General features: G+C 48.7%; 1 protein-coding gene across 13 annotated transcripts in view; it reads right to left on the minus strand.

The window, feature by feature from the left end:
- mical2a (microtubule associated monooxygenase, calponin and LIM domain containing 2a) overlaps window positions 1-26,218 on the minus strand; it is a 37,604-nt gene that overhangs the window by 9,796 nt on the left and 1,590 nt on the right. For 4 of the 13 annotated variants that reach the window (XM_086175342.1, XM_086175341.1, XM_086175335.1 and 1 more), the window contains 19 exons: window positions 18,720-19,076; window positions 14,694-14,901; window positions 14,491-14,607; window positions 12,578-12,679; window positions 11,470-11,625; window positions 10,537-10,637; window positions 10,121-10,378; window positions 9,564-9,679; window positions 9,336-9,462; window positions 9,156-9,246; window positions 8,528-8,675; window positions 7,085-7,284; window positions 5,519-5,622; window positions 5,363-5,434; window positions 5,135-5,266; window positions 4,834-4,941; window positions 3,957-4,214; window positions 1,655-1,747; window positions 852-1,035 (listed from right to left, as the gene is read on the minus strand). In XM_086175342.1, the coding sequence (XP_086031468.1) occupies window positions 852-1,035; window positions 1,655-1,747; window positions 3,957-4,214; window positions 4,834-4,941; window positions 5,135-5,266; window positions 5,363-5,434; window positions 5,519-5,622; window positions 7,085-7,284; window positions 8,528-8,675; window positions 9,156-9,246; window positions 9,336-9,462; window positions 9,564-9,679; window positions 10,121-10,378; window positions 10,537-10,637; window positions 11,470-11,625; window positions 12,578-12,679; window positions 14,491-14,607; window positions 14,694-14,901; window positions 18,720-18,980 (2,836 nt within the window). In that variant the 5' untranslated portion in view covers window positions 18,981-19,076. Of the gene's footprint in view, window positions 1-851; window positions 1,036-1,654; window positions 1,748-3,956; window positions 4,215-4,833; window positions 4,942-5,134; window positions 5,267-5,362; window positions 5,435-5,518; window positions 5,623-7,084; window positions 7,285-8,527; window positions 8,676-9,155; window positions 9,247-9,335; window positions 9,463-9,563; window positions 9,680-10,120; window positions 10,379-10,536; window positions 10,638-11,469; window positions 11,626-12,577; window positions 12,680-14,490; window positions 14,608-14,693; window positions 14,902-18,719; window positions 19,077-24,391; window positions 24,496-26,218 lie in introns of all 13 variants that reach the window. The other 9 variants (XM_086175336.1, XM_086175337.1, XM_086175343.1 and 6 more) reach the window with 7 other exon arrangements.

Genomic DNA, 26,218 nt, shown 5'->3' on the forward strand with positions numbered 1-26,218 from the left:
TTGCAAGGAAAAAGTTTGGAGACCCCTGCTTCAGACTGTTGACCCAAAGTACTGGAAATCCTCCAACTTCTTTATCTCCACTCCTTGTAGCCTCACCGCTCCCCTTGAGTTCCTCTCATTCCCACGCGTATATTCTGTTTTACTGCAGCTGACCTTCATTCCTCTCCTTTCCAGCGCATACCTCCACCTCTCCAGATTTTCCTTCACCTGTTCCCTGCTCTCACTACAGATCACATCATGCAAGCAGCATGGTCCATGGAGGTTTCTGTCAAACCTCCTCTCTCGGCCTGTCCATCACCGCTACAAACAAGATGGGGCTCAGAGCTGATTCCTAATGTAGACCCACCTCCACCTTGAACTCTGTAACACTCATAGCACACCTCAGCACTCTTACATATCTAGTTTTATACCACAGGCTTTTTCCTATACCACAGGTATATACGGGTTTCATATATTCATTTTTTACTTTTATGGTAAAATAAGTGGTTTCTAGGGCGGTGACCAACCAGACTATGGTGTTCTATCCTGGGCTGATTCGCTCAGCGACCGTAACATCATTCTCTGCATCTCCTGCGCATAGCAAGCATTCAGCATTTGTTCATTTAACATGTGAGATCACGACTGTGTTACTGTTTATGTTGCGTTTGCGTGAATTATATAAGAAGTGTTTATAAGCATATGGGAGAGGTTAGTAAAGGTGTGGGAAAGGAGAACGTGGAGAATCCATACACAAAGGCGTCCTGTTGGAATCCAACCAGCCACCTTCCTGCTGTGAGGTGGAAGCGTTAACCGCCTCGCAACCCAGTTTTTAGATGATATGTATGCATGTGGACTAATAGTTGTGTACATACCCTGTTCGGAGTCAAAGGCATGGGCTCCCTGGCGCAGCGCAGAGCCGCAGGTGGAGCAGCGAAAACACTCCCGGTGGAAATAGAGCCCCTCGGCGCAAATCCTTTCCACCATGTAGACGCGCTTCTCACAGGAGTGGCACTTGTCGCCCGACTGGGGGAACGCCCGCCGCAACGAGCCGCCCTGCCGGATCCCAGAGGAGGAGACATTGAAATCACAGTTAAGGGAAACTAAACATTTCGCCGTTTTTGGTTCATAGCATCAGCTAAGGGGCCGATCCCCCTCAGCTACACCTACGGACATGAAACCCAGGATGAACACACGGTTCGGGATGGGTGGCACAGGAAGACCCGCTCAGTGAGACACAAACACACACACACACACCCGCTTCATCTCCCGAGGCTGCTTTTTAAAAGTGCACGGTGTTGACATGCCAAGTGCTACACTCCATACAGTGTGTGTGATGCTCAAGGTATGGTTAGCCGCTACTAACGACGGACACACCACCTAAATTCTTGGATATAAAAAAAAATTCAAAAGCTAAGAGAGAAGCTCTCACTGTGGGTGGTTGAAGCTTAATCACCTGACTGAAGAAATGTTTATATCCCAGATTATATACTATATACATGGTATAAATCACTTCTTCATTTTGCAATAACACAACTGACAAGGTCGGGGTGAAGATGTTCCTCTATTTGTCCCGGAGGCTAAGTAAAAGGGGGGTGGGGCACACTCCATGCCGCCTGGGTCTAAACACCACATGCGTGAACATGCACGTACAGCGTCACGCGGGGAAAATAGTCACCTCGCCGTGGGAGAACAGGCCGCACAGGTGAACCGCCTTCTCCTTAATACTCTTTGAGCGAAACTCTCTAGTCTGCTGCACCTGAGCTCTTCTCTGCGGGACAGCACAGGAGCAGAGGAGGGCGTCATCAAGGAGCCCCTTTGTGTGAGTGTGTGTGTGTGTGTGTGTGTGTGCACATCATTTGGTAGCCTGATAACCCTCTGCATATACCAGACACGGTGGGAAGATGAAAGGCTGTCTGTTCTCGCGTCGCGTTTTGACAGCTAAGTGTGTTTTGTCGGCAGGAGAACAATAACACGGCTGTGTGGAAGCAAAGGACGCCTTATTACATTTATTTCACACCCCACTTGAAGCGCCGGCACACGCGGGAACAGAAATGTGAGACGGCCCTCACAGACCTGACCGGACGCCAAGTACGCCGGCTCAGACGAGATCAGTCGTAAACCGCGCTGCGAATTATGGAGTTGGATTTCTGGGTAACAAAAGAGTTGCAGTTGTAGAATCGGGGGGAAAAACATCAGCGTAATCCAACAAGGCGGTTCTCCGGCTCCGGCCAAAGAGAGAATCCCTGTTACATCAGAGGATATAAGATGTGTCCACTCGGCAACCTCACTGATATTAACTCCAATATTAAACTTCTTGCAGAACACCTGCGTCCAAGGCACCGGTGCTTTTGATGGCGTTAAAGCGAAACGAAAATGAGGTGGTAAAAGTCTCTTCACGACATGTGAATGGGGAAGTGAAGGCTGTAAGGTGTGACTGAGAGGGTGAATGGAAATAAAATGCATTATTATTATTATTATGTCTCTATATGACACGTGAATGGGGAAGTGAATGATTGTATATCTGTGAGGTGTGAATGAGAGGGCGAATGGAAATAAAATCCATTATTGTTATTATCATTATTATTATCATTATTATTATTATCATTACGTCTCTATATGACATGTGAATGGGGAAGTGAATGATTGTACATCTATGAGGTGTGAATGAGAGGGTGAATGGAAATAAAATGCATTATTATTATCATTATTATTATTATTATTATTATTATCATTATGTCTCTATATGACACGTGAATGGGGAAGTGAATGATTGTACATCTAAGGGGTGTGAATGAGAGGGTGAATGGAAATAAAATGCATTATTATTATGTCTCTATATGACGTGAATGTAGGAATGAATGGTTGTATGTCTCTATATGGCACCAGAGTGAGATGGTGAACAGTTGGTAAGAGGTTAAATGGTTGTATTTCTCTATATTAGTGAGAATGATAAAGTGAATGGTTGTGCGTCTCTACATCTGCCCTTGTTATTGAATGGTGAGCGGTCCAGGTCGAGCCCTACCACTCGAGCCCTACCTCCAGCAACCCTGACTTCAGTATAAGCAGTATAATGAAAGAATGCTTTCGTAATTATGTAAAAATAATTAAAATGAAAATGAATTCAGCAATAGGCCATTCGGTGCAAAGGTAGTGCAGAAGCAGAACTAGCACGGCCCTGGCCGCCTGGAGACGACTGAAATGATGTAACCTTCATGGCTGGGTGACAGCCATGAAGTTACAGTTACATCGTGACACTTTAGAAATGTCACAAATTAAAATGAAATGATAACTGTTGTTTATGAAACTGACATCCATCAGTCTTTATTTTCAAAACACCCTTTCATCTTTGAGGAAATGATGCCCGGGTTGCACGTCAGCGCAGGGATTTGGTGTTTGTTTCTATGTAATAACCAGGTATCAGCACATGGAAAAGGTCATTTCTATATTGAACTACATCAAGGTGAGACGTAATTACCTGGAAAACTTTTTCGCTAAAAGGCAGCGGTGACGGAATTACTTCCTGTGTGTGCGTTTACAAAATTAAGCTTCCAACTCTTGGCGTTCCTCTCGTTCATGAAAGCGAGACGTCAAAAGCGTCGCTCTCTGCGCGATTGTTTTCTTTCCCAGAGGCGACGGGCGGGCACGGCTGAATAAAAATAGCTTATTTTCAGACAGAAGCGTCCGCCTACAGCTTGGCCCGGGCGGACTTGTTCCACTCGGACTAGCCAATAATCTGCGTCGACCCCAGCCAGGGGTTTGTACGCCTGCTTGTGCCATTTTTGCCGGGCTGGATAATTAGGGGCTGACTCCGCCATCTGACTACACATTACAGCGGCCTACACGTATAATCAGGGCGTAATGTGTAATCAACATTCGCTCGGGGCCGGTTTAGGGATCAGAACATGCCATAAATAGGAGAGGGAAGAGAAAGGAGGAAAGCGAGGGGGGAAAAAGAAAAAGCAGGAGCTGGAAGTCACCTCAGAGATCTGGTCATCCACCTCCCTGAGCCGCTGGAGGATTCTTGACATGACCTGGACTGCGGAGTGGCAGGAGGGGCGGGGGTCGGTGGGGTCGGCGGGCTCCGGAAGGGGTTTCGTCCGCATGTGCACGGCGTCCACATGTCTGAGCTTTGCTACAGAAAATGGGTTCCCGGGCGAGATCAGCTCGGGCTCGGCCAGGGTCTTTGGCGGCGTGCGGGCTAAACGCTCTGCGGCCCTCCTGATATCGACTTCCAACTGGGGGTGACGATAAACAACGGGGTGGGGGGGTGGGGGCTGAGTTCGGCGTCCACCTCGGAGGCCGACCGGGGCCTTCAAAGAACCGACGGGCGGGTGTGATCCTTTTCAAAGCATACCACAGGCCTCTGCCCGGGGTTGATTTTAATAATCGAATCACAATGCTCACTCTATATCGGAGGGAGTTATGCAACCGTCACATGGTAACCCAGCTGCGAGCTGCTTTTGAAACTTTTACTTTTTCTTTTGCGGGCGGCTTCGAGACCTTGAGCCGCAGCCTGGCATCGCAAACATGATTTACAGGAATGTCAAACTTTTTTTTTTCTTTTTCTTTTCGGTGCCTACTCGGAGAGCGTTTAAAAAAAAAAAAAAAATCGGTCTGATTTACCGACAGATCAAGGTGTTCTTTAGAGGAGCGTTCTGCTGATGCGGCTCAGAGTGGGTTTATTTTAAAAAGGCCAGCCACTGTTGGGGCTGCCGTGTGTTAAATCTCCAGAGCCGCGCGCTCGATCCGGTAATATTCACCAGCACGGTTCTTTAAATAAGTCGCAAATTAGAAAAACAATGCCGGCGGATTCCGGACGCGCGGCCCGTGTAGGCTCTGCGCGGCCTTGTCTACCTGCGTCTCAGGAGGGTTGACTTTGGCAGGGACCCGAGGCGAGAGTTTAGCGAGCGGGCCCTCGTTCGGGCCCGGATGGTGACGCTGGGAGGGCCCCTCGCGGTCCAGCTTGTAGATTTGCAGAAAGGTTGGGAAGAGGGTTAATGTAGAAAACAAGCGAGCAGAGTGAGGAAGAGAAGATTAAAATGCTGGAAATAACAGACAAGAAAAGATGGATGGAGGAATCGGGGCATAGAATGAGGATCATAATCCAGCGGGGTAGACTGGAAAATCTGAGGCAGCTATCGCTGGTGGTTTTTACCTGTTTCCGCAGGACGTGGCTCGGCCTGTTTTCAAACTTGGCCAGTAACTGAGTGGCCATTGAGCGCACTTTATTCTCCTTGGGTTCCGCTCCTTCTCGCGTAGCGTCGCCATTGCTGGACAGATTCGTGGCCTGGAGCGGGACGAAGATGAGGACAGGTTGACAACTTGAGCACATCAACCGGCGTCCCTGAAGTGACCGGAGCTCGACGCCGGCGTATTTACAAACCTCTTCCAAGTAGCTATTGAGTTTCCGCCTCCTCTTGAAAGCTGAGTCTGTACCTTCAGGTTTTTTCTCATCCTGAAAAAGTGCATGTAACCATTAACTCCAAGTATTGCAGTAAACAGTACACTTGTATTACATGTGAACGGTGTGCGATGTTACCTTAGGTACTCTTTTCCTGGGCAGAGCAAGACTGTGAATATTATTATTACTCCTGACTTCCTTGGATGAATAATCTTCATTGTTTTCATCCACTCGTCTGGAGCCTGCGGGACATGTGACCCAATTAGACCTCTGGCATTTTCCACATCACGACACCGTTGGCGTCAAAGAATATCAACACACAAAGCCTGCAGATGTTATGTCTGGGGACGATTTCTGCAGTAGAGGTAAATAACTGGGCTGAGCTTAAAAAGAAAAAATACATATCATTCACACACACACACACACACACATATAAATATACATACATAGCTGCTGAGTGGAGCCCAGACGCTGATATACCTGACAACATGACTTTGGTATGACTACACATTCCTCTCATATCACTACGCTTGACTAATAACAATGCACAACACACACACACACACGCACACAGTGAGCGCAATGTATAACCTCCACTCTGCTGTTGTATAAGATGTATTTTAGCCATATGGTGGAGATAGAAAAGTAGATGGGATCAGAAATAACAAGAAATCCAAAGTGACAATAATCTAGCAAAGGGAATATGGCGGCAGATAACTTCATTCAGATGAAAACAAAAACTGCACATTTTTTCTGGCATACCCCTCCAGACTCAGATCCTGCACTGAAAACGTTCAATTCATCTATTCATTATCTGTACCGCTTCGCCTATTCCAGGCATACAACCATTCACATGTCGTATAGAGACATAAATCCTCTCGTTCATTCACACGTCTGAGTCTGATGTTTTTGGACTGGACCGTAAGGCACTATCAATTGCCAAAATAGTCCACCGTCGCTTATACATCTGCTAACAGTGGGGTGAATTCATTTATATTATATAAACATTTTATGGCGATACGGTGGCGCAGTGGTTATTGCTTCGGCCGAAGGATGCACTTGCTTCCTCTCCACCTTGGTGCTTCACACCTGTCACTGTACCATTATCCTTCAGAGAAACAGTTTCTGCATTGATTTTGTTTCCCATTACAAAAATTTCAGTCAAATACTTTCTAGATGGAGCGGCACGGTGGCTTCTTCCTCACAGCGAGTACGTTCCTGGTTCAGAAGGACCTTTCTATCTGGACTTTGCATGTTCTCCCTATGTCTGCGTGGATTTCCTCCAGGTTCTCCAGTCCCCCCCCACAGTCCAAAAACATGCAGCGGATAATTGGAAAAAAATTGGGAAAACTACCCTGAATGAGTGAGTGAATGGTTGTCTGCCTGTATATGCGGCCCTGCAATTGACCAGTCCAGGCTCCCGCGAACCCTGAGTGCAGGAGAAGCGGCGGACGATCAACGGATGGGCATTTTATGGTTTTTGTGCCAATTGAAAAAAATAAAAATAAAGTGACTCAAATTGCCTGATAACCATTGTGACGACTAAAGTTCAACATTAACGTCTTGAAGTCGCCGGCATAAGAAGGTTGCAAGTACTTGAGAAAATGCTAACGGAGCGAGCGAACCAGGAAACTACCCGAGCACAAAAGGAGAGTCGGGGGTGCGATGAAGAGTGGGGTCGAGCCGTCCGGGACGGCAGAGTACCTGCTGCGGGTAAAGGCGTGCCCCGAAACAGCTCGTAGAACTTGGAGAGGTAAGCGGTCATCTTCGTCTTCTCCAGCTCCTGACCGGCGCTGAGTTCTGCCACAGTTGTGAACGGCTTGATCCCAAATTCCTGTTCGCTGACGTCGAAGGCCAGCTGGAGGTTGGAGGCCCAGTCTTCCTGCCGTAAGGACTCATAATCGCTGGCGGAGGAAGGTGATAGCAGAGGGTCACCGAGGCGAATAGATAGTAGAATACAGGCTTCAAACCCTGTGATTGAGTACAGGACTGTCTCAGAAAATTAGAATATTGTGATAAAGTTCTTTATCTTCTGTAATGCAATTACAAAAACAAAAATGTCATACATTCTGGATTCATTACAAATCAATTGAAATATTGCAAGCCTTTTATTATTTTAATATTGCTGATTATGGCTTACATCTTAAGACAACTCAAAAATTCGATCTCAAAATATTAGAATATCACGAAAAAGTAATTTCTGTTTTTTTAATTGCATTACAGAAGATAAAGAACTTTATCACAATATTCTAATTTTCTGGGACAGTCCTGTATGTGTGCGCCCCTTTCTTTTCCTGCTTTTCTATCTTTCCAACCCCCCCCCCCCCCCCTCCTGCTGACAGGACGGAACCGTTCCAGCAGTTCACGGAAAACTTGCGGGAACCACATGAAATCGTAGCGGCAGCGGCTGAGGTACGGAGGCGGCAATGAAAGCTCTGCTGATGCACTAATCGCAGGCCGATGACACATCCATGGTCGCAGAAGTAGGGGGGTTGAGACTGAGGTAATGATTGCGTTGGTGTCTTTTTCTTTCATTGCTTCGCTTCTCTAAGTGGATACCAAAGTGCCGGGGGTTGTTTTTTTTTCCCCTCAAGGAATCAGGAGAGGAGTGAATTAAAAGCAAAAGATCAATCCTGGGGATATATCACAAAGCTTGTCGCAGAGTGAGGAAATCTACGTAAACGCATTCAGCCTCCGGACAGTGGACGCCGGGATGTGTGACAATCCCACCACTTGGCCCGGCAGAGATTAAATGACTATGAAATTAGGATTCACGATCTAGACCACTTCTCCATATGGGGGCTGGAGTTGTGATTGGACGAGTTCACCCCGGACTGGTCGTACGTAGTTCGAGGTACCGCATATAGACATACATCCATTTGCCCTCTCATTCTGGCCAAATTAAGGTCTTCAATAAACCTCCTGTGAGAAAGGCCCCCTGTCGGAACCAACCGGGGACCCTCTTGCTGCGAGGCAGAGGCGCTGACCACTGCGCCATCGTGCCGCTTCGTATAAAATTACTGAAGGTATAGTGAAAATATCTCATTTTGTTTGCCCCTTTTAAGCTACAGTCAACAAAATCTGCGGTACTTGAGGTTGAAGTATCATCGCAGGCTGGTGCTTTATCAACAAACGCCAAGGACTTACATCAGCTGGGGTTTAAACCTGTGTATGAGGGCACACAGGGCGAGTCCGCTCAGCCAGGAAGACGTCAGATCTATGATTTCCACATTCTTGTAGCCTTCGGTCTGCTTCTGGCACCAGGTGAGGAGCCTGGACGGTCTGATCTCAGACTCTGCAGGAGAGACAAAATTTCACAATAAAACCTGCACATATGCTTGAACAAATGCTAACAGGAATGCAGGTAATTAGCCCTGACGTGCCGGAGGCTTTTCATTTCTGGCAGAACAGGATATGATGTCACGCACGCAAGTCTGGACTGACTGCACACAAAGCAATGAGATCAGTGGCAGAACCTGGCATATGTACGCAATTCCCTGCCCAGACATGTTGATATGTTTTGCTCATACAGGTCACTTCTACATTTCCCTTCCACAAAGTCAGTTCCCCACAGAGAATCATCCTTTCAATGCTGCAGGACTATGAATATGTGATTTTCATCTTTTAAAAAAGAAAGATTTGTATTCTAGCATGCTAAAGGAGGGGCGGGATTTCGGGTTGTGAAGACAAACTCGCGGTTCAGACTTCCTCCCGGCATGGATTTGAATTGTGGCTTGTTGACACCGGAGTCAAACAGAGATAGCGCCCCACAAACCTCGTCTGAAGAGATTGACAGGCCGGCGTATGGTAGCGGCCCGCTCCAACGAGCAGTGTTTCAGCTCCGCACTGATGTAAAGGTGACGCACCTGAAAAGAGCGGGACAGCCAGTTGGCGTCAGTTTGCAGTGAGGTACGCAGATCGCGGCGCAAATGTCAGGGGAAGCTAAGCTGTTCACCTGGTGGGGCCGGACGCAGGAGGAGATGAGGTTGGGGTAACGAGTCCCCGGATCAATGGTGTACTGGTCGAAGTTTTTAGCGATGTTTTCGGGCGTCGTCTGCGGCAGCAGCCTGTAAATGCTTTCCCTGCGAATGCGATATAGAAAAGGACACGCGAGGAATTTGGGGTCGAAAGGCCCAAAGCGCTCGAACGTCGAGTACAAATCTTGGAATGAGTGGGAACGCACCTTTCTGCCAGCACCTCCAGAACGGCCCGACCCTGCGCCCAGCTCTGCACCATCCAGGCTGTGTCGAAGGCAGCCAGGAATCCCCTGGCGCAGCCCGTGCCCATGGGCCAAAAAGGCTGCGGAGGAGCAAACATCACTTTCACACCGCACATTTCTAAGTCCTCATGTCAGGATCAGCACTAATTTCAGCTTCAAGTAATGCATGTTCGAAACGGCGCTGAGATTTCTTAAAAACACATATCTGCAACAGGGATCATGCAAAACCGGTGCACTGAGGAACTGCTGCTTGCTAAACAGGAATATTTATAATAGGAAATAACCTGATAGATTTGTGGCACGCATAGAATGCAAGGTTGCTGTTTGGAAGACAATCAGCGCAGGTGATAAAAGTGGATTTCTCTTCTCTGAATGCACTAGTGCACGTTTTAACCCGAGCGATGACGTTCTGACGACAAGTGAACGTAAAGCGTGCAGCTCTATCGCAAGTATTATAACATCATAGCGGAGTCTTCCTCATTATTATAAAACATTATTTTTGCCATTAGTGGCGCATATACCTCCAACAGGCTGTCGCCGACCAACGTGACCAGCAGCTGGTGTCCGAATCGCTCCCTGACCAGCGCGGCGTTCTCTGAGGCGTGCATGGTGGTGAAGTCAAACATGGCCACGTCCGGCTGCCCGTAATGGTTCATGGCAAAGTCCAGGGTGGGAAGTTGGTAGTTGGTGCCAAAGTCAGCAGCCTCCCGGGCGTAGCAGAGGAGAGCTTCCTGGTTCACGTTCTCGCTGCTTAGCAGCATCTGTGTCTCCGCGTAATCCTGTCACGGCACAAGCAGGGCCAGGCTCTCAGTTTGGCTTTTTTTTTTTTAAATGAAAACACATTTAAATATTGATTTTACATCACAGCTGACCCTCCTATTCAGTTTAATAATGAACCGAGTTCATAAATGACAAAGATTAAGCAGGAACAACTCACATTAATGACGACGCCTTTTTCCAGAAGGCTCTGTTTCTTGGCAGTCATTACAAAGTAATGAGTGTTATCTTTGTAGTAGACAATATTCTCCAAATCAATACCTGCGAGACAGAGGGGCAAAAACAAGCTCTCTGAATCCCGAATCCTTAAAAAACGGAGCAGTTCTGTTTTCTCCTCTCATGGAAATTTGAGGCAATAAATGATAAATGGTCTCTACTTGCGGTTTCAAAGTGTTTTACACTAGATATCATTCACACACACACACAGATGGTGGTAGAGCTGCCATGCAAGGCGCTAACCAGACCATGTGGTGGTTTCAGTGTCTTGCCTGTGGACACTTTGACATGCAGACATGCAGGCCCCGCGGATCGAACCGCCAACCTTCCAAGTCTCTAAAAGCAGATCGGGGGCCGGAGCCTTGAGTTACCGAGCTCCTCTTCTGCAGAACCATCTTCCTATCTGGATCCAGGGGATGGACACCTGATCTATCTGGGCTTAAAGGTTCCTTTTTGGGAAAGCATAGATGGGGCTAGGCTAACCCCTAGTTATCCCACGAAGCACCGCTCTCATTCCTCCCATTCTTCCTATCCTGTCCGTACTCATGTCCCTTAGAGTCCTTAGAATCTCATATCTCAGGTTCCCAGAGACCGCAGCTTGATCCGCTGCAGTGTCTCACATTGTTATTTATTTCATGAATGTTGAAGCTATTATTTATCACCTCAGCTATTACCACATAACTGTCAGCGCTACTGGTATTATTTGTAATAGATCATTTTTGCCTGTCCCTCCCAGCATCAGTCGAGGCAGAAGGCCACCCTTATTGAGCCGGGATCTGTCGGATGGTTTCTGCCCGGTGAAAGGCATTGTGTTTTGATTTGGCGGCATATCCGTAAAATCCGACATCCCATTGGAGGTACGCCCCCCGTCCCTCACCGGTCTCATCTTTGAGGTCGAGAAAGAACTTCTGGTTGAAGATGAAGGCCACCCCGCTGATCTCCTCCACCTTGGCCTCAGCCGTGGTGTTCCTGTTGATGAAGTTGGCCGTGATGGCGATGGCCAGCTTACCCCGGAACTCCTTTCTTTTGAAACCTGTCGGGACAGAACCGCTGCGTGAACGTTGTGGACAGGAACGGCCACATCTGTAAAAACTCAGCAGCTCCTTCAGTGATGACGTATAGGTTCCGTCGAAAACAAAACCCAGTCAGACACAAATTCATGCCCTTTTTTAAGACGCTGGCATTCATTTTCTGCATTCCTCCTTTTTTTAGCTTGGCAAATAAATGACTCACTAAAAGCAACAAAGCCTGGGATAACGGAGAGGAAATGAAAAGCGATTGGATCATTTTTAATTCTGGCTTTTCCTACGTGCAAATAACATTCGAATGATACCATTTCGAATTACCAAAATTATTATATATTGTTTTTAATCTCCACTACTTTATTGGTCCACGTCGAACAGCGCAGGAGCGGAGAAAAGATCCGATCGGGTTTTAAGCGGCTCGGCCGTTGCTCACCCACAAAGCGGCTCCGGACCAGACGGACTGCCGCGGGGAAATTATTTACCTCACTCTGCTTCATAACTGAAGAATGAGCTAAATGCCTTGTCCTGCTCCCAATTGACCTTTTTAGGAAATAAGCATCTGACGTGCATTGGTTGTCAGAGGACGCTAACAGCCCGCATCAAGGGTTTGAAAAAGCAGAGATGGAGAGACTCCAGCAGGAGTCGGCAGCTGCACCAATAACCGGATCGGCTCTATTTATGGATGTTGCTTTGGGTGGTTTTGGACATGACCTCTCCCTTTTGGGGGGCGGGGAATTGATTCTGCAAATAAAAACTCTTGCAACCCCTCCAGGTGAGCTGACCTTAGCTTCAAAAAGACATCTGAGAAAAGCCGACATATCCAACCCTGAGATTTAAATCCGGCCGATGGAGACGGAGCCGCAGGTGTCACGCCTCGCCTTTGGTGAACCCGAACCCTTTGTTGTCATCGGCTCTTGAGGCATCGACACCCTCGATCCCGTTGGCGCTCCGTCGTCTCACCTTCCAGGGTGTTCCTGCGGCCGTCGGCACCCACAATGACGTCGAACTCAAAGCCGGCCACGGGGTGGTCGGCAGGTCTGACGGCGGCCCTCCATCCCAGCCCTATAGAGGACATCAGTGGCAGGAGGGGAGAAAAGAAGAATCATCTCACAGTGCGGGAAAACATCAGCTGATGAAGGGCTGGTGTTCTGCAGACACTGAACACTGATAATCAATAGGAGCTTTATCCTTTATCCTGGCACAATGTCCTCTCTGTAGGTTAATCGCACAAAGAAGAGGTATTGTTGCACTCATGGGTGACCATGGATGTTTGCGGAGGGGTTTGTGCGCACACATATATATATGTATAGCAGAGATAAAAAGACTTGGGGCTCTGTGGAATTAGGTTTATTTAAAATTCAATGATTCATTATCTATACCCCTTATTCTGCACTCAGGGTCACAGGGGGCTGGAGCCAACCCAAGCTGTGTCTCTACCATGTCTCTACACATGTAGAGACTTACAACCATTCACCCTCTCATTCACACAACATATAGACATATTGATTATTCACATAGACATTCAACTATTCACTTTCTCATCACAAATCTGGGCAATTTAGAGTCTTCAATGAACCTCCTGCTTGTTTTTGGACTGTGGGAGGAAACCTATGTAGACACTGAGACTCCACACAGAAAGGCTTCCTGTACCCATGGGAATCAGACCAGGGACTATCTTCCTATGAGGGGGAAGTGCCAACCAATGCGCCACCGTTACATACAGAGAACATCCTAGAATATTCTCCCGGGGGGGGGAAACGATGCGGTGTTGTGCGAGAGGCAAGGCTCGGCATCTTGTTGCGCAACGTCACCATGTGGAAAAATTCACTGCGTGACATTGAGGGCGCAGCCAAGTCCGTCATCGGAGAACAGAGGGGATAAGACCGCTGCTAAATATAGGCATGGCCCTTGTTGTTATCGGTGTATTGATACCCGAGCTGAGGAGGCGACCCCTGATGAGCCTTGCTTTCTCCTCTGGGAGCGTAAAGTCAAACGTGGGAGGAGCCGTTCAAGTCACGCTCTTAAAGCAGACAGCCAGCCATAACCATTTACTTAATGCTTGTTCAGTTGCTTTTCATAAATTGTTTTAGGAAGCGAGACGTGAGCCGACAACACCGCGGCTACGTTGCTTACACAAAAGCACAACTGTCTATTGACAAACAATGCATATGTTAAACATGCAGTCATTCATACTGTTACTTCTGGACTATTGAGCGCACCTCACTATAAGCCGCACTGGCTAGCTGATCGCTATCTCGGGCTTCCTCCTGCGCACTAAAACCGTCAAAGTTGTCTTCTTCGGTGTCGGAGTTGAACGGACTCAGAATTTCCCTGTCATTTCATCAGTCCGATGTGACGAGGATAAATGTTTCGGCGGTGTGAAGCTCGTACACCGCCCCGAAAAAGTCCATATATTAGCCGCAGCGTTGTTTACGTGAAAAAAGTCGCGGCTTATCAATCGGAAATGACGGTATATGTGCATAAAGGGCAGCATGGTGGCACACTGGTTAGCTCTGCCTTACAGCAAGGCCTCTGTGTGTGACGTGTGATCGACCCAGTGACAGCTGATGCGCTCCAGCACCCCCTAAACCCGGAATTCAGGATAAGCGCTATAGATAATGAATGAAAGAGTGAAGTGACAAACTTGTTTCATTGGTCTAGATGACAGGTACCGACTATTGGTTCTTAATTCCAGCCATCAAATCTTGAGTCAAACTAACTTACTTACTTACCTCTAACAGTAGATTGATATTTTGATATCTCTGATAGAGCATCTGCTCCATTCATTCAAGTCAATGTGAAGCCGGTACATGAATTACGGGGTTGTATATTTGCAACAGAGGGCTTTGCAAAGTTGAAGGCGCGGTTCAGACCTTCATTCTCTTGGTCCTCCGAGGGTTCCAGTAGCCTGACGAACTCCACGCTGATGTGAAACTCAACGGCAACGAGGAGGGCGACCTTCAGCAGGATCAGCTGCAGTTGCTGGATGCCTGTTCGATGCAGGAAACAGGGACGGACACGAGTGAAACGCTGGGCGCCGGCTTAGAAATGAAGATTCAAACCTCTAGATACTCACTGATGTGATCGATGGCGCCGGCACAGAATTTGCCGCAGAACTTTTTGGCACCGAGGCCCCGCAGGTCGTGGATGGTGAAGGGCCACAGGTGCAGCACATTGTGCCTGGAGAACGAGTCCCTCTTCTCGATCACGACCACTTTGGCGCCCATCAAGGCGAGCTCGATGGCGGTGCGCAGGCCGCAGGGGCCGCCGCCGATGACGAGGCACTGGAACGAGACGACCGCAAATCAGCCGCATTATGGGGAGAAACGTTTCGCGGAGCTCCCGCCTTCACGGTCACGTCCTTTGCGTCATTAATCACATCTCCAGATGAAAAAGAAGGTTCCAAGCCCAATTGTTGAGTCTTGGCCACACATGAAAAGATCATCTCTCCACCTGTGGAGCACTGAGAAGAACATTAGCAGATGGCCCGGGAATCGTTCTAGGCCGACCTCGGAGAACTCCTAAAGACGGGTCGGAGGAGAGCTAAACCGCAGCAGCAGCTCATTGTGAAATCATCAGGCCGCCCCCACAAAAGCATTTGAAAAAGAAAAAGAATAAGGTTGAGGTCCAAGTCTCGGTCTGAGAATGCGGTGCGGCGATGACATCAGCCTCTGGAATGACGGATGAAAAAGGTGACGCATGACTCGCTTTCTGGCAAACCTCATCATCTTTGCCTGGATGAGGATAAAAAAAGGCCCTTAAACGGCAGTCCAGCAATTTCAAAATAGAGAACGTGTCTCAAAACCTAATCAGTACTTTTCGCTTTTAAATCAATCCAGTTCCCGTCTTTCCACCGCGTTCGCTCATCGCGCGCCGTCCGATGACGTTCAGCCCGAAAGATAAATAAAAAAGGCATCGTACTGGCACAGCCGTCAGCTTTTCGGCCTCCCAGCAGGGGGCCTTTCTGTGTGGGGTCTCCATGTGTCTGTGGAGGTTTCCACCAGTTTCTCTGGAGACGGACATGTGAATGATGGTATGTCTCCAGATGATATTTGAATGAGCAAGTGAATGGTTGTATGGCTCTTTAAATGTGTGAAGAAGAGGGTGAATGGTTGTCTCACTCCTCAACCATCATGGTTGTCTATATATTGTCCCCAACTCGCCCAATGGGATAGACTCAACCCTTCGCCCCTGAGTGCAGGATATGCGCTATAGATCATGAATAAATTAAAAATAAGGTCCGTCTCCGGTTAAGAACCTGTAGACGACGCTGATGTTTCTCTCAGGGCGGCAAAGTGCCACTTCCTCACTCCCTTCAGGCGTTTTCTCGCTATCTACCAACATGTTGCTGCCATGATGGCATCATTTCCATTCGCTGACAGATCTCTTGAGTTTTTTTTCCAGTGGATTTGCAACGCCTCCGCTGACTTGCTTCCTCTCTGCGTGCGTTTGAGGATGCCACACCTGCATCAGCGACCTCTCGCCGCAGGGCCAGACTCATCATGTGGTCACCGCGCTAATGTTCCCAAATCACACGAGAGAGGAACTTCTAAAATTGGACCTGGGTGTTGTGAGCAAACAGCAAAGTCAAACACGCCGAATGACTGCATCAAAATAAGAATTAGACTAAGGATAAACAAACTCGACTGTGTTCGAATATTCATCAGACATCAACATCGAAAACACACACACATTTCCAGACGTATAAACACAGCAGGATAAACGCTATCATGTGCATCAGACATGCTTTGGGGTAGAAAATAAGAGAAGACATGAGGTTGCAACATCCCATATGATAAATGTTGGACTGGGATCGTTTGCCACATTTTTGTGGTGGAGCAAATCCTGAAAATATCTTTGTAGTTTGGAACTCCGCACACACACACACACACACACACACATACATGCACACGCACATGCACGCTGATCTTAAGCATTCCGCTGTGAGGGACTAGCAGGGTTTTTGTCTGGATGGGAACTTTTGACTCCTGAAACTTGACCCACGTGACTGAAACATCACAAACTCGGTCACACGAAAGTGAGCAAAATTACAGGATCGCAGGGCGACAGGAGCGATAACACGGGATACAAATCGCTTTTCCTGACGTTATTCATCGACACACACAGATGCGGCGGGTAGTGTGTCACCCACGGCCAGCTGTGCCGAGCCATAAAACAGATGAGGTCACATCCTTTGGAGATAGTCGGATCAGGCGGGCCGGGTGCCGAGTGACATCTTGTCTTTCCCAGGGAAACAGCCAAGTTGACATACGGAAGGGGCGTTTGGCTCGCGTGTCGCCCCGGGAGACGGTTATCTCGTAATGATAGCGCGGCTTTCGGAATCGCACCCGCGACCTAATCCACGGTGGTCATCGAGGAAAATATGAGTTTCTGCCTGAAAAAATAAGCTGCGGCTTGCAGTGAGAGTCTATATTTTACCGCCTGAACATTTAGGTGACAGGAATTCTGACATCTGCCCGCTGAGGTTAGACGCCTAAGTCAAGTCCAATCACATCCCCTTGAACTTGTTCACCTTCCACTCGGGGTCTGTGGCTCCAATTGGACAGAAGCTATAAAACTGCGCTCAGACTGAAGTGTTTAAAAAGGCGCTTTAACGACGCTCTGGGCCGAGATCCAGCCCTCGGGGAAGAGCATGTAAAGATCTTAATTTGGGCCCGAATCATCTTAGTTGCTGAGAATTGCTGTCTGTTTCTCCGAGCGGTAAAAATACCCTGTTGGGCCGGAGGCCGCTGACGCCTGGGGGCGGAAAAAGTGGAAGAAAAAAAAAAAACATCACAGGTTTTTCTGCCTTCCCTTTACAGCAAATAGCTCTGAAACACAAATCATGCCAACTTCCAGAATTTGTTCCTAAAGCAGGTTCCGGCTCAGCACGGTGACAAGTCTGCCATTCAAAGCGCTTCAACACCACTCGTGCTGCTTTTATGCCACCTTCATGTTTCACAACATCTTTACGCTTGATAGCAGTCACCCGTTTATCCGCTCACACAGCGATGGCGGCAGAGCTGTCGTGCGAGGCGGCGAACCGGACCGTCGGCAGCCCCGGCTGGGTTCAACTCATTGAGACGGGAATCAAACCGGCAACCTTTCTGATTCGAAGGACACTCGCTCTACCGAACTGAACCACGCCTGCCCCTGCAGGATGACTGCAGTTTTGCAAATTGCTCGGACAAACCGCTGCAAAGAAAAGGAAGACGACACAGACAACATCGAGAGCAAATTGCCACGTTCTGCATGGCCGGAAAAATAACCACAGACTATCCAACGGGTTTAAGTGTTATTTTCTCCCTGCACTGCTTCGCCGCGTGAAGAACCCTACTGTTAGCTAACGGGAAAATGTCTTTGTTCGGCTGCAAGCACTTGAAACCCCTCTGTGGCGTAGCAGGCCGGAAGAGCTCGGACTTCTTCGTCGGTCCATTCCGTTATGTCCATTTTGTCACAAATAGCAAGAAAACAGGCGACAAGTGTCCGCAAAAGCTTCTAAAAATGGTGCACTGCAAGAGGTATCTGGTAATAGCCGTAGCTTATAAACTCTACCAATCATCTACGTCACATGAGTTCTTATGGAACCGTGAAAAGACCCTGCCTCAGAGTAGGAGCTAAAATGATGCTAGGATCTGACAGTCATCGTTCCCGGTTCAGCTGAAGTCTGAATGCACCGAGAAATAGTTCCTGAAAAGGTTTGAGGAACTGCAAAAAGTTCGGTGCAAAAGGAGCCTATAACACGGTAGCTTGTGGAGTTTAAATACTCCTGACGAGGACAAAGAACCACAGTGACGGCTGTACATACCAGCGATCCAACGAAAGACCATAAAACAATTTTGCAAAGAGGACTTACAGCAACATTCTCTTTGGGAGCGCGCCAGTTATGCCTGCAGCGTACACCACTTTTTTTTACATTTCACGCCGTGACCAGAACCTGTTCTGCAGAACCTGCGTTTCCGTCACCTGCCGTGTGCTTTCCTGACAAGATATTTATGTCACCGCAAACTGTGAAATGCCAGAGCGAGACTCGAAAAGCAGATCAGTCGTCCAACCGGCCGGCGAGGAGAGAAAAGGAGTAGGTGTAGTGGAGGGAACCTACCTTGGTGCCTGAACAGGCTTCCCCTTTCTTGTACTCCTTGTGGGACATCCTCTTGTCCAGCTTCGTCCACAGAGCCTTGGCCTTCCAGCAGGTTACCTTGGCCTTCAGGCAGCTATAGAAGGTGGCGTGCTCGGAGGGGTCCAGGTCCAGCTGCCTGCACAGGACGCCGAACGCCTGCAGCGTCCCTTTGCAGGTCGAGGCCTGGACGAAGTTCTCAAACAGCTTCCCCACGTTGTCCCTCTCCTCCTCTATTTCGCCCATCTTTCCCGCTTCGCCGCTCCGGAGTGCTGCCGCTCTCTTCAGCGCTCCGCCAGATGTGGCTACACCCTCCGCTTCGCCCGCAACGCTGTCCAGAGTCTGAAGAGGCAAGACAAGAGTGTGATGTCATCTCGTGGCGTGGAATCCCACAAAGGGCTTTGGGTAAACGGGTTCTTTTTTATTTATTTTTTTATTATTAGCGTGAGTAAGCGGGTCCTGACCCGTCCTTACAAACCGTTTAAAAGCTTCGGTTAAGACTGTTATTCACACTAAATGAACAAATTCAGGACCGACGTTTGAAACCGATTCCACCAGAGCCAACAAGGAGCCGCCGGGACAGCTTTTGAGCATTTTATAGAGGTAACCATGGAAACCTATTAAAAAAAAACAAGGGGGTTATTTGTGGTTAAGCGTCCTTTTTCTATCTGCACAGTTTTTCTCCTTTGTCTCGAGTTAATAAGCACTCTTCGGCAGATACAGAATAAGCGTTGACGCAAATTACAATCGCAGGTCCCAGAAAACGAGCAGCTCTCTGGATCCAGAGAAGCGGCACGGGGCCTTCATTCCTGCAGCGCGGCGCTGACCAGGGCTGGCGAGACGGGGGAAGGAATTTGTCTTGTGTGCAAAGTTTCTGGAAAAGCAGGGGAGGCGAGCCGGGGCTTCCACATCAAAAGCCAAACGTCTGCGCTCCCGGCGGCGGGGCGAAGCACGCGTATGCTCACTTAAAAGGTGGCGGCCGCAGCTTCCGGGAGTTTTTTTTGGGAGCAGTTCCGAGCTTTTGATATTTTAATGTCCCGCGGAGCTGGACGGGCAGGGGGCCAGAGGACCCCCCCCTACATAGTAATCCACTCGCTGTCACACACACACACACACACACACACACACCCCTGCCTTGGGGCCTCAGGTGGCAGTGTGACTACGCCGTGAAACCGTTTATAGAGGGCCCTCAGCTGGAACCCGGCGCACGTGTTCTCCATCCGGACTTGTTTTGTCAGACCCCAACCCAACCCCACCCGAGGTTTCTCACCGCCACAAAAGAAAATGGCATTCCTTTGCCACGTGGCCTAAAAAGGGAGGCTCCCCTCAGCCTCTGCCCACCCCCCTCCCCATAGGATCACCCTTTGTTTTTTTTTTTTTTGTTTTTTTTTTGGAAGGAGGGGTTCTCGCTGATTGTGAATGAGTGACGGGCGTTGACTGAGACGGGCGTGATATACAATGCAGGTGCTTTGGAGCGTCCCGACCGGCGGGGGCAATGAAGCGGCGGGTCACTGTGTTCTCCAGCGTTGCGGTATGCGGTCTGTTCAGGCTGAAGGAGTCCTTCCAGTGTTGAGTCAAAAATGTTTTCCTTAAGATAAGACAGGTTTTTTTTCACCGCCGTCAAGACGGAGTGGCGCAGTTACCGCTGACACGTCGGGTTTCTGGAGAATCCAGTCACATCGAGCTGTACTCAACCTTGAAACCGCTTAGACAAAGACAACGTCTATGATTTCATGTCTGAGGACGCGGCTATTGGAACCATCTGTTGCGAGAGTCTGGTACGGCCCCTAATGAAAAGGTACCACTTGCTGTCTTCATCGCTGAGTCGGCGGGACGGCCTCCGACGGGAGCCCCATGACTTCACCGGTTTTTCGGGCTGACGGGATGGAAAGTCACTCGCGGGCAGAACGCAACAGCCACAGGACGGCTGTAAAAATACAAGTAATGACAGGCAAAGCGGAAAGACACGCACGATGCATCCCAGGCCGGCCGTGTAATGCCTGCGTGGATCACAGAGATGAAGAGTGCGGAGGTTTGACGTTCCCTGATTACCAGACCCATCTCTCTCTCTCTCTCTCGATCTCTAGATGTACATATCATCGTGAAATGCGGGAGGAATGCCAGCCCTTTGCATTCTGACTACTCTGCGGTCAAGTGTACGTGTAATATCAGCATGTGAGAGCACGAATGTGTGCCTGAGAGGCAAAGCAAGCGATCAGATTCTGCAGCGCCAGAGGGGGAATGCCAGGAATGTACCTGTTACACCTGGGCTGTGGCGCCGGGGGGTGGGGGGGGGCAAACTTACACACACATAAAAAATAAACCCTGTATTTTCTCATCAATACACACACCATATGGTCTATTAAGCTGCTTGTAGTTTTAACTCCTCTTTGACCGGTTAATCTGCAGAAGAGTGCTGTTAAGCGAATTTTTCATCACATTTGTAATTTGCCAAGCCTTTCCTGACGCGAAAAATTACTTTTTTGTTGTTTTTCCAACGACTGGTTCTGCAATCGGGATATTTGGGTTGATTTAAATTCAAATACATGCACACCAGTAGGCTTATCCACTGAGGCAACAACGGCCTTTTCCACGCCAGCGGCTTGACTTTCTAATGTCTGGAACATCATTAAAAGAAAACCACATCAGTTGGCCTCTCCCTTCAAATCGTACACATTTACAGTATGTCATACAACCCCGCGCCCAAAATGGCCCCTTGTTTACTTTGACACGCACCGTGACCAGAAGCCTACGCGGTGTCTTGTCAGCCGTCTCTCCGCAGCTATGCGCTCAATAGGAAGTTGACGCACGCAAGAAAAACATTGGGAATACTGGGAAACGCACACTGGTGCAGCCAGCCAGGAGTAATTACAGACCGGACCGAAGAAAACCAGGAAGGAACCCTCTGAGGGGCTGATAAGCAGGCGGCGTGCCTCGGAAAACACAGCGGTCATGTGGACTCCGAGCCCGCGGGAGCAGCCGTGTCGCGGCGGCGTTATCTCCGCTCTCTGAATTCAGGGTTTCGTGTTTTGGCCGGCGTTGCTAAAAAACAAAGAGAGGGTCTGCGGTCGAGCAGATAGAAACCGGCAGAACGCGGAGGGCCGATCATTCGAGCAAACAGGAACTGGCCGTTGTTTGCTGACCAGTCTGGCTTGCGAGGCGTGGCTCCTCCGGACTGATTTATCTGAACACGCCGAACACCGAATTACCTTTGGCCAGCTGTGGAAACACAAAGAATTTATCTAACGGCTGCGTCTGGGCAACACATCAATACTGAACTCTGTCAGACTGGGATAACGTCATAGTACTTTTCGTACTATCGGCCTGAGTATTACTACCTACATGCAAACCCGGGAGTTGACAACTTGAAGCGAAGTGCTTTAGAGAGCAGTTCCCACATATCAAATTTTACTCTTGAAAATAGAGGAAGTGATCTTTTCACTGACAGCAGAGCATCTGAGTCTGTGCTACCTAATACAGTCAGTGGACCAGGCTTCTTTCGGCTTTTCCCTTCAGGGGTCAACCTCCTCCGTCTAACCCTAATGTTTGTATTGGCTTCTCTCGCACACTCGACATCTTCATCTCTGCTACCTCCAGCGCTGCTTCCCGTCTTACTTTCGATGCCAGACTCCAAACTGCACAGCATCCCCGGTCTCACAACTATCTTATCCACCTTTCCTTTCATTCTGACTGATAGTCTTCTATCTCATAGCACCCCTGTCACTTTTCTCCACCCATTCCAACATGCTTGAATCGGTTTCTTTACCTCTTTTCCACACTCTCCATTGCTCTGGACTGTTGACCCCAAGTACTTGAAATCCTCCAACCTCACCGTTCCATCCGCGTTCCTCTCTTTCACACTCGTACATTCTGTCTTCCTGCGACTAACCTTCATTCCTCTGCTTTCCAGAGCATACCTCCACCTGTCTAGATTTTCCTCCACCTGTTCCCTGCTCACTACAGATGACAGTATCATCTGCAAACATCATGGTCTGCAGAGGTTTCTGTCTCGCCTCATCTGTCAGCCGCTGCAAACAAGACGGGGCTGAGCTGACCTGATATCATCCCACTTCCACCACACCTCACCACTGTCTGTCGCAGAAGCAACAAGACTAGCATCATCTCTCTCAACCTTCAAGAAACAGATAAAAATGTTTCTCTTTCAGGACTTTTTACTGCGCTGATGCCCCAGATCAGGTTGGCAGCAAGTTAGGCTATGCAGTGTGTGTGTGTACGTTTGTGTGTCTCTGTCCAAAAAAAAAAAAAACCCCTCACTAACCCAAGCTTACTGTTCTGTATATTTCCTGTGCATCGTGTATTTGCAAGTGTATTTGCAGTCCCTATGTCCTCTATTGTAAGTCGCTTTGGATAAAAGCGTTTGCCAAATGTAATGTAATGTAATGTCTGACACCAGTGGCGGGTACTATTTGAGAAAAACGATTGTGACCCGAGGCGTCCACCTGTTTTTCGGCACTGAACTCACATTGCGCGCTCCCCTGGGGTCGGGCCCTTCGCCTGAATTCATCTCCGGTCTTCCCGAGCAACGTTCCCTTTTTCTCTGAGGTTTTGGGGCGGTCGGGATCCATCGAGGTCGATCACACCGCCACCTTCGAGCTCCCTCCGCACGGTCCGGTTTTCCACATGCTCCACACTGCGGCCCGCATGTCGCACGGCGTCTTTTACCACCTCTTTAGCTGTGATGTCACAACGGTGACGCAACATCACAGGATCCGCAGGTTCCCCGCCCCCGACCCCCCGCTCAGCTGTGGTTTCATGCCGCAAAGCTGACATCACGGCCTGACAGAGGACATCGGTCTCCGTCTCCATGAGGTGACATCAGAGCCTATGAAGTCGGCACGGTCATTTTCGAGAACCTTCCTGCTATGTATCAAGCCGTACGCGCCCTCTTCTTTTTCTTTATGCAGCCTCCCAAGACGTTCATCCGTCACCGGATCCCTGCGTTCTGACTTTTTAAACTGTCCTGATCGTGAAATCCCTGCTGTTATTTGTATCTCCGAAACATGTCTTTGGACCCGGCCAAAATGGGTTGCAAAGATTTACATCTAGCAACCCAAAACACAATCTCGGAGAATCCCGGAGGTGCATTTCACAGATGAGCTGAGCCGGTCTGTGAACACCACGTCACGGGTCAAGAGGGCACAGCAGCGTTTGCACTTCCTGAAATCAGGTCTCTGCACTCTCGCACACCTTTCTTGCACTCCTGTTAACCCCACCACTTTCACTATTGCAATTTATAATACTTTGTGGTTATATATAGTTTTCTATATGCCGTACAGCTACTCCTGCGTCACGCCAAATGACAAAGTCTGTCTCAGTTGGAGTCTAATGTGGAAAAACACAGAGGGAAAGACTGTGTTTAAACAGATTGGCCTCAAAGGTCATAGATAACTCTGTGTTTTTCTTTCTTTCATGGCGGCGGAGCTTCGACTGACAGTATCGCAGCCTGACCCAAATAGAAGATTCTGTAAGTCAACAATCGGCGCGGCCAAGCTCAGAATAGATCAGTGTCCAGTTGCAAAAAAAAACGCGTGACCTACAAAGATATGAAAATGGCTTGAAGCCTTGAATAAGAAACCCCGACAGGCCGGGAAAACCCCTGACACCGGAGTTATACCTGTCGGGTTCGGATGACTGACCTGCCGCTGGGCCTGGAGGCAGACTTCTGAGAGTCTGAACACCCGTCAGACGCTCTGCTTCCTGTGTAGCGCTTCTGGCTTCCTACAGCTGAGACCCAATCCCCCTGTGGGAGGAAACCGGTTAGGGACCTGAGGAGAGTTCAGAGAGACCCCCTTCTAATGTCCCGCTTGGCGTTTGAGTGGGATTCCTCCAACGTGACCCCTCAGTCCCCTCGCACAATTGTTTCCCCTGATGAATACATGTTTGTTAATCTTTCGCACAACTGTTACTGTACACAAAAGTCGGCGCTGTCAACGCAGAACCAGGAAGGAAGCGTTTTTGCCAAGAGGAAGGAGAGAGTTTACAACGCCTCTCTGGTAATATTCAGCTCAAGGTTGACACAGGGGTTGCGCTGAAAGCTTCATCCACCCAATACGTCTCCTCACCCTTATTTCTAATACGGACTGGGAAAACATTTGTTGTTGATGCAGGACTAAAAATGTTGAATTTCTCTAACACGCGAGGCCGGGTCATCATTAAATCGCTCGAGTCGCTTGGTGGCTTTCGCTCATGCTGTTTTCATCCCCATGCGCACTTTCCCTCAATCACAGTGCGGTAAAGCGGTAGATTGCGGACTGAAATGAACAGTTCGTCCCCAACCGCGCCGTCACAAGCCGCCGACGTGACTCACACAGAGAACATTTCTTCAGATGTTTGGCAACAGTTTCAAAATGGTGAACGTTTGTCAGAGATTTTCCATCAACTCATGACGCGAGCCATTACCCTGCACTTCCCCTGGTAGCTCCCTCTCTGTCTCTCACACACACACACACACACACACACAAGGGAACACTTTTCACTGGCTGATTAGATTCTTTGGGCTCAAATGTTCTCACCGAGGGAAAAAAAAGGAAATAAATCAGCATAAAAACCAGAAGTCACAGAACATAAACAACCGTCTGGATGAAACACACACACACACACACACACTCTCAAATTCTTCATAAAATACTTGCAAAATTCAAATTGATCTCAGGGGGCAGGATTCTGTCTACCGCGCTTCATCACGTTTGAGATCGTAGCATGCGGATGACTCAAAACTGAAGAGGCATGCCGAGAGGGAAATTCCACAAAGTGGAGAATGAGATGTTTTTCCAGCCGAGTGTTTATGCGCGCGGAGGCCGAGCGCCTCCGGAGGCATGAATCACATCCACGCTGGCGAGTGAGCCGGCATTCGTGACCAGTGACGGACGGTGTTTAGACGTTCGCGGGCAGAGCCGTTGATGACAGCGGAAGCCTCGACTTGAATGGACGATCCGGGCCTCGTGCTCAACCACCAGGCAGGAGCGAGAGCCGCATGAGGACGGAGCACCAGACGGAAGCTCTATCTGAACACCAGGCTCATCGGAGACCCTGAATTGACCAGATGAATGAGTGGGTGAATGGTTGAGTGTCTCTATATGTGGCAATGTGAGTGTTTCAGGGTGAAATCTGCCTCTCGCCCAATCACAGCTGACATAGGCTCCAGTCCCCTGACCCTGAGTGCAGGATGAGCAGTATAGATACTGAATGAATGAATGAATGAATGAATGAAGATATATAGCACGACTAGGGGTCCCTTAATTCGAGAAAATCATCAGACAACATAGAGAGAGGAGATCTTTCCCACCCCAAATCTGACATCGCCGATCGAAGCAACGGAATCAAAAAAATAAATAATTACATAAATTCAATCTTTGGATTTTTTTCAGTTGACTTATTACTTTTAGCGTTCGATTTCAAATGATCATCAACACTGACTTTTAAAGGAGATTGTTTGCAAATAAAGGCCACTCATCCACCGGGAA

Source organism: Fistularia commersonii, chromosome 27 (assembly GCF_037954325.1).
Source record: "Fistularia commersonii isolate RoL2024-O1a breed Wild chromosome 27, RoL_Fcom_v1.0, whole genome shotgun sequence".
Classification (NCBI taxonomy): Eukaryota; Metazoa; Chordata; class Actinopteri; order Syngnathiformes; family Fistulariidae; genus Fistularia; species Fistularia commersonii.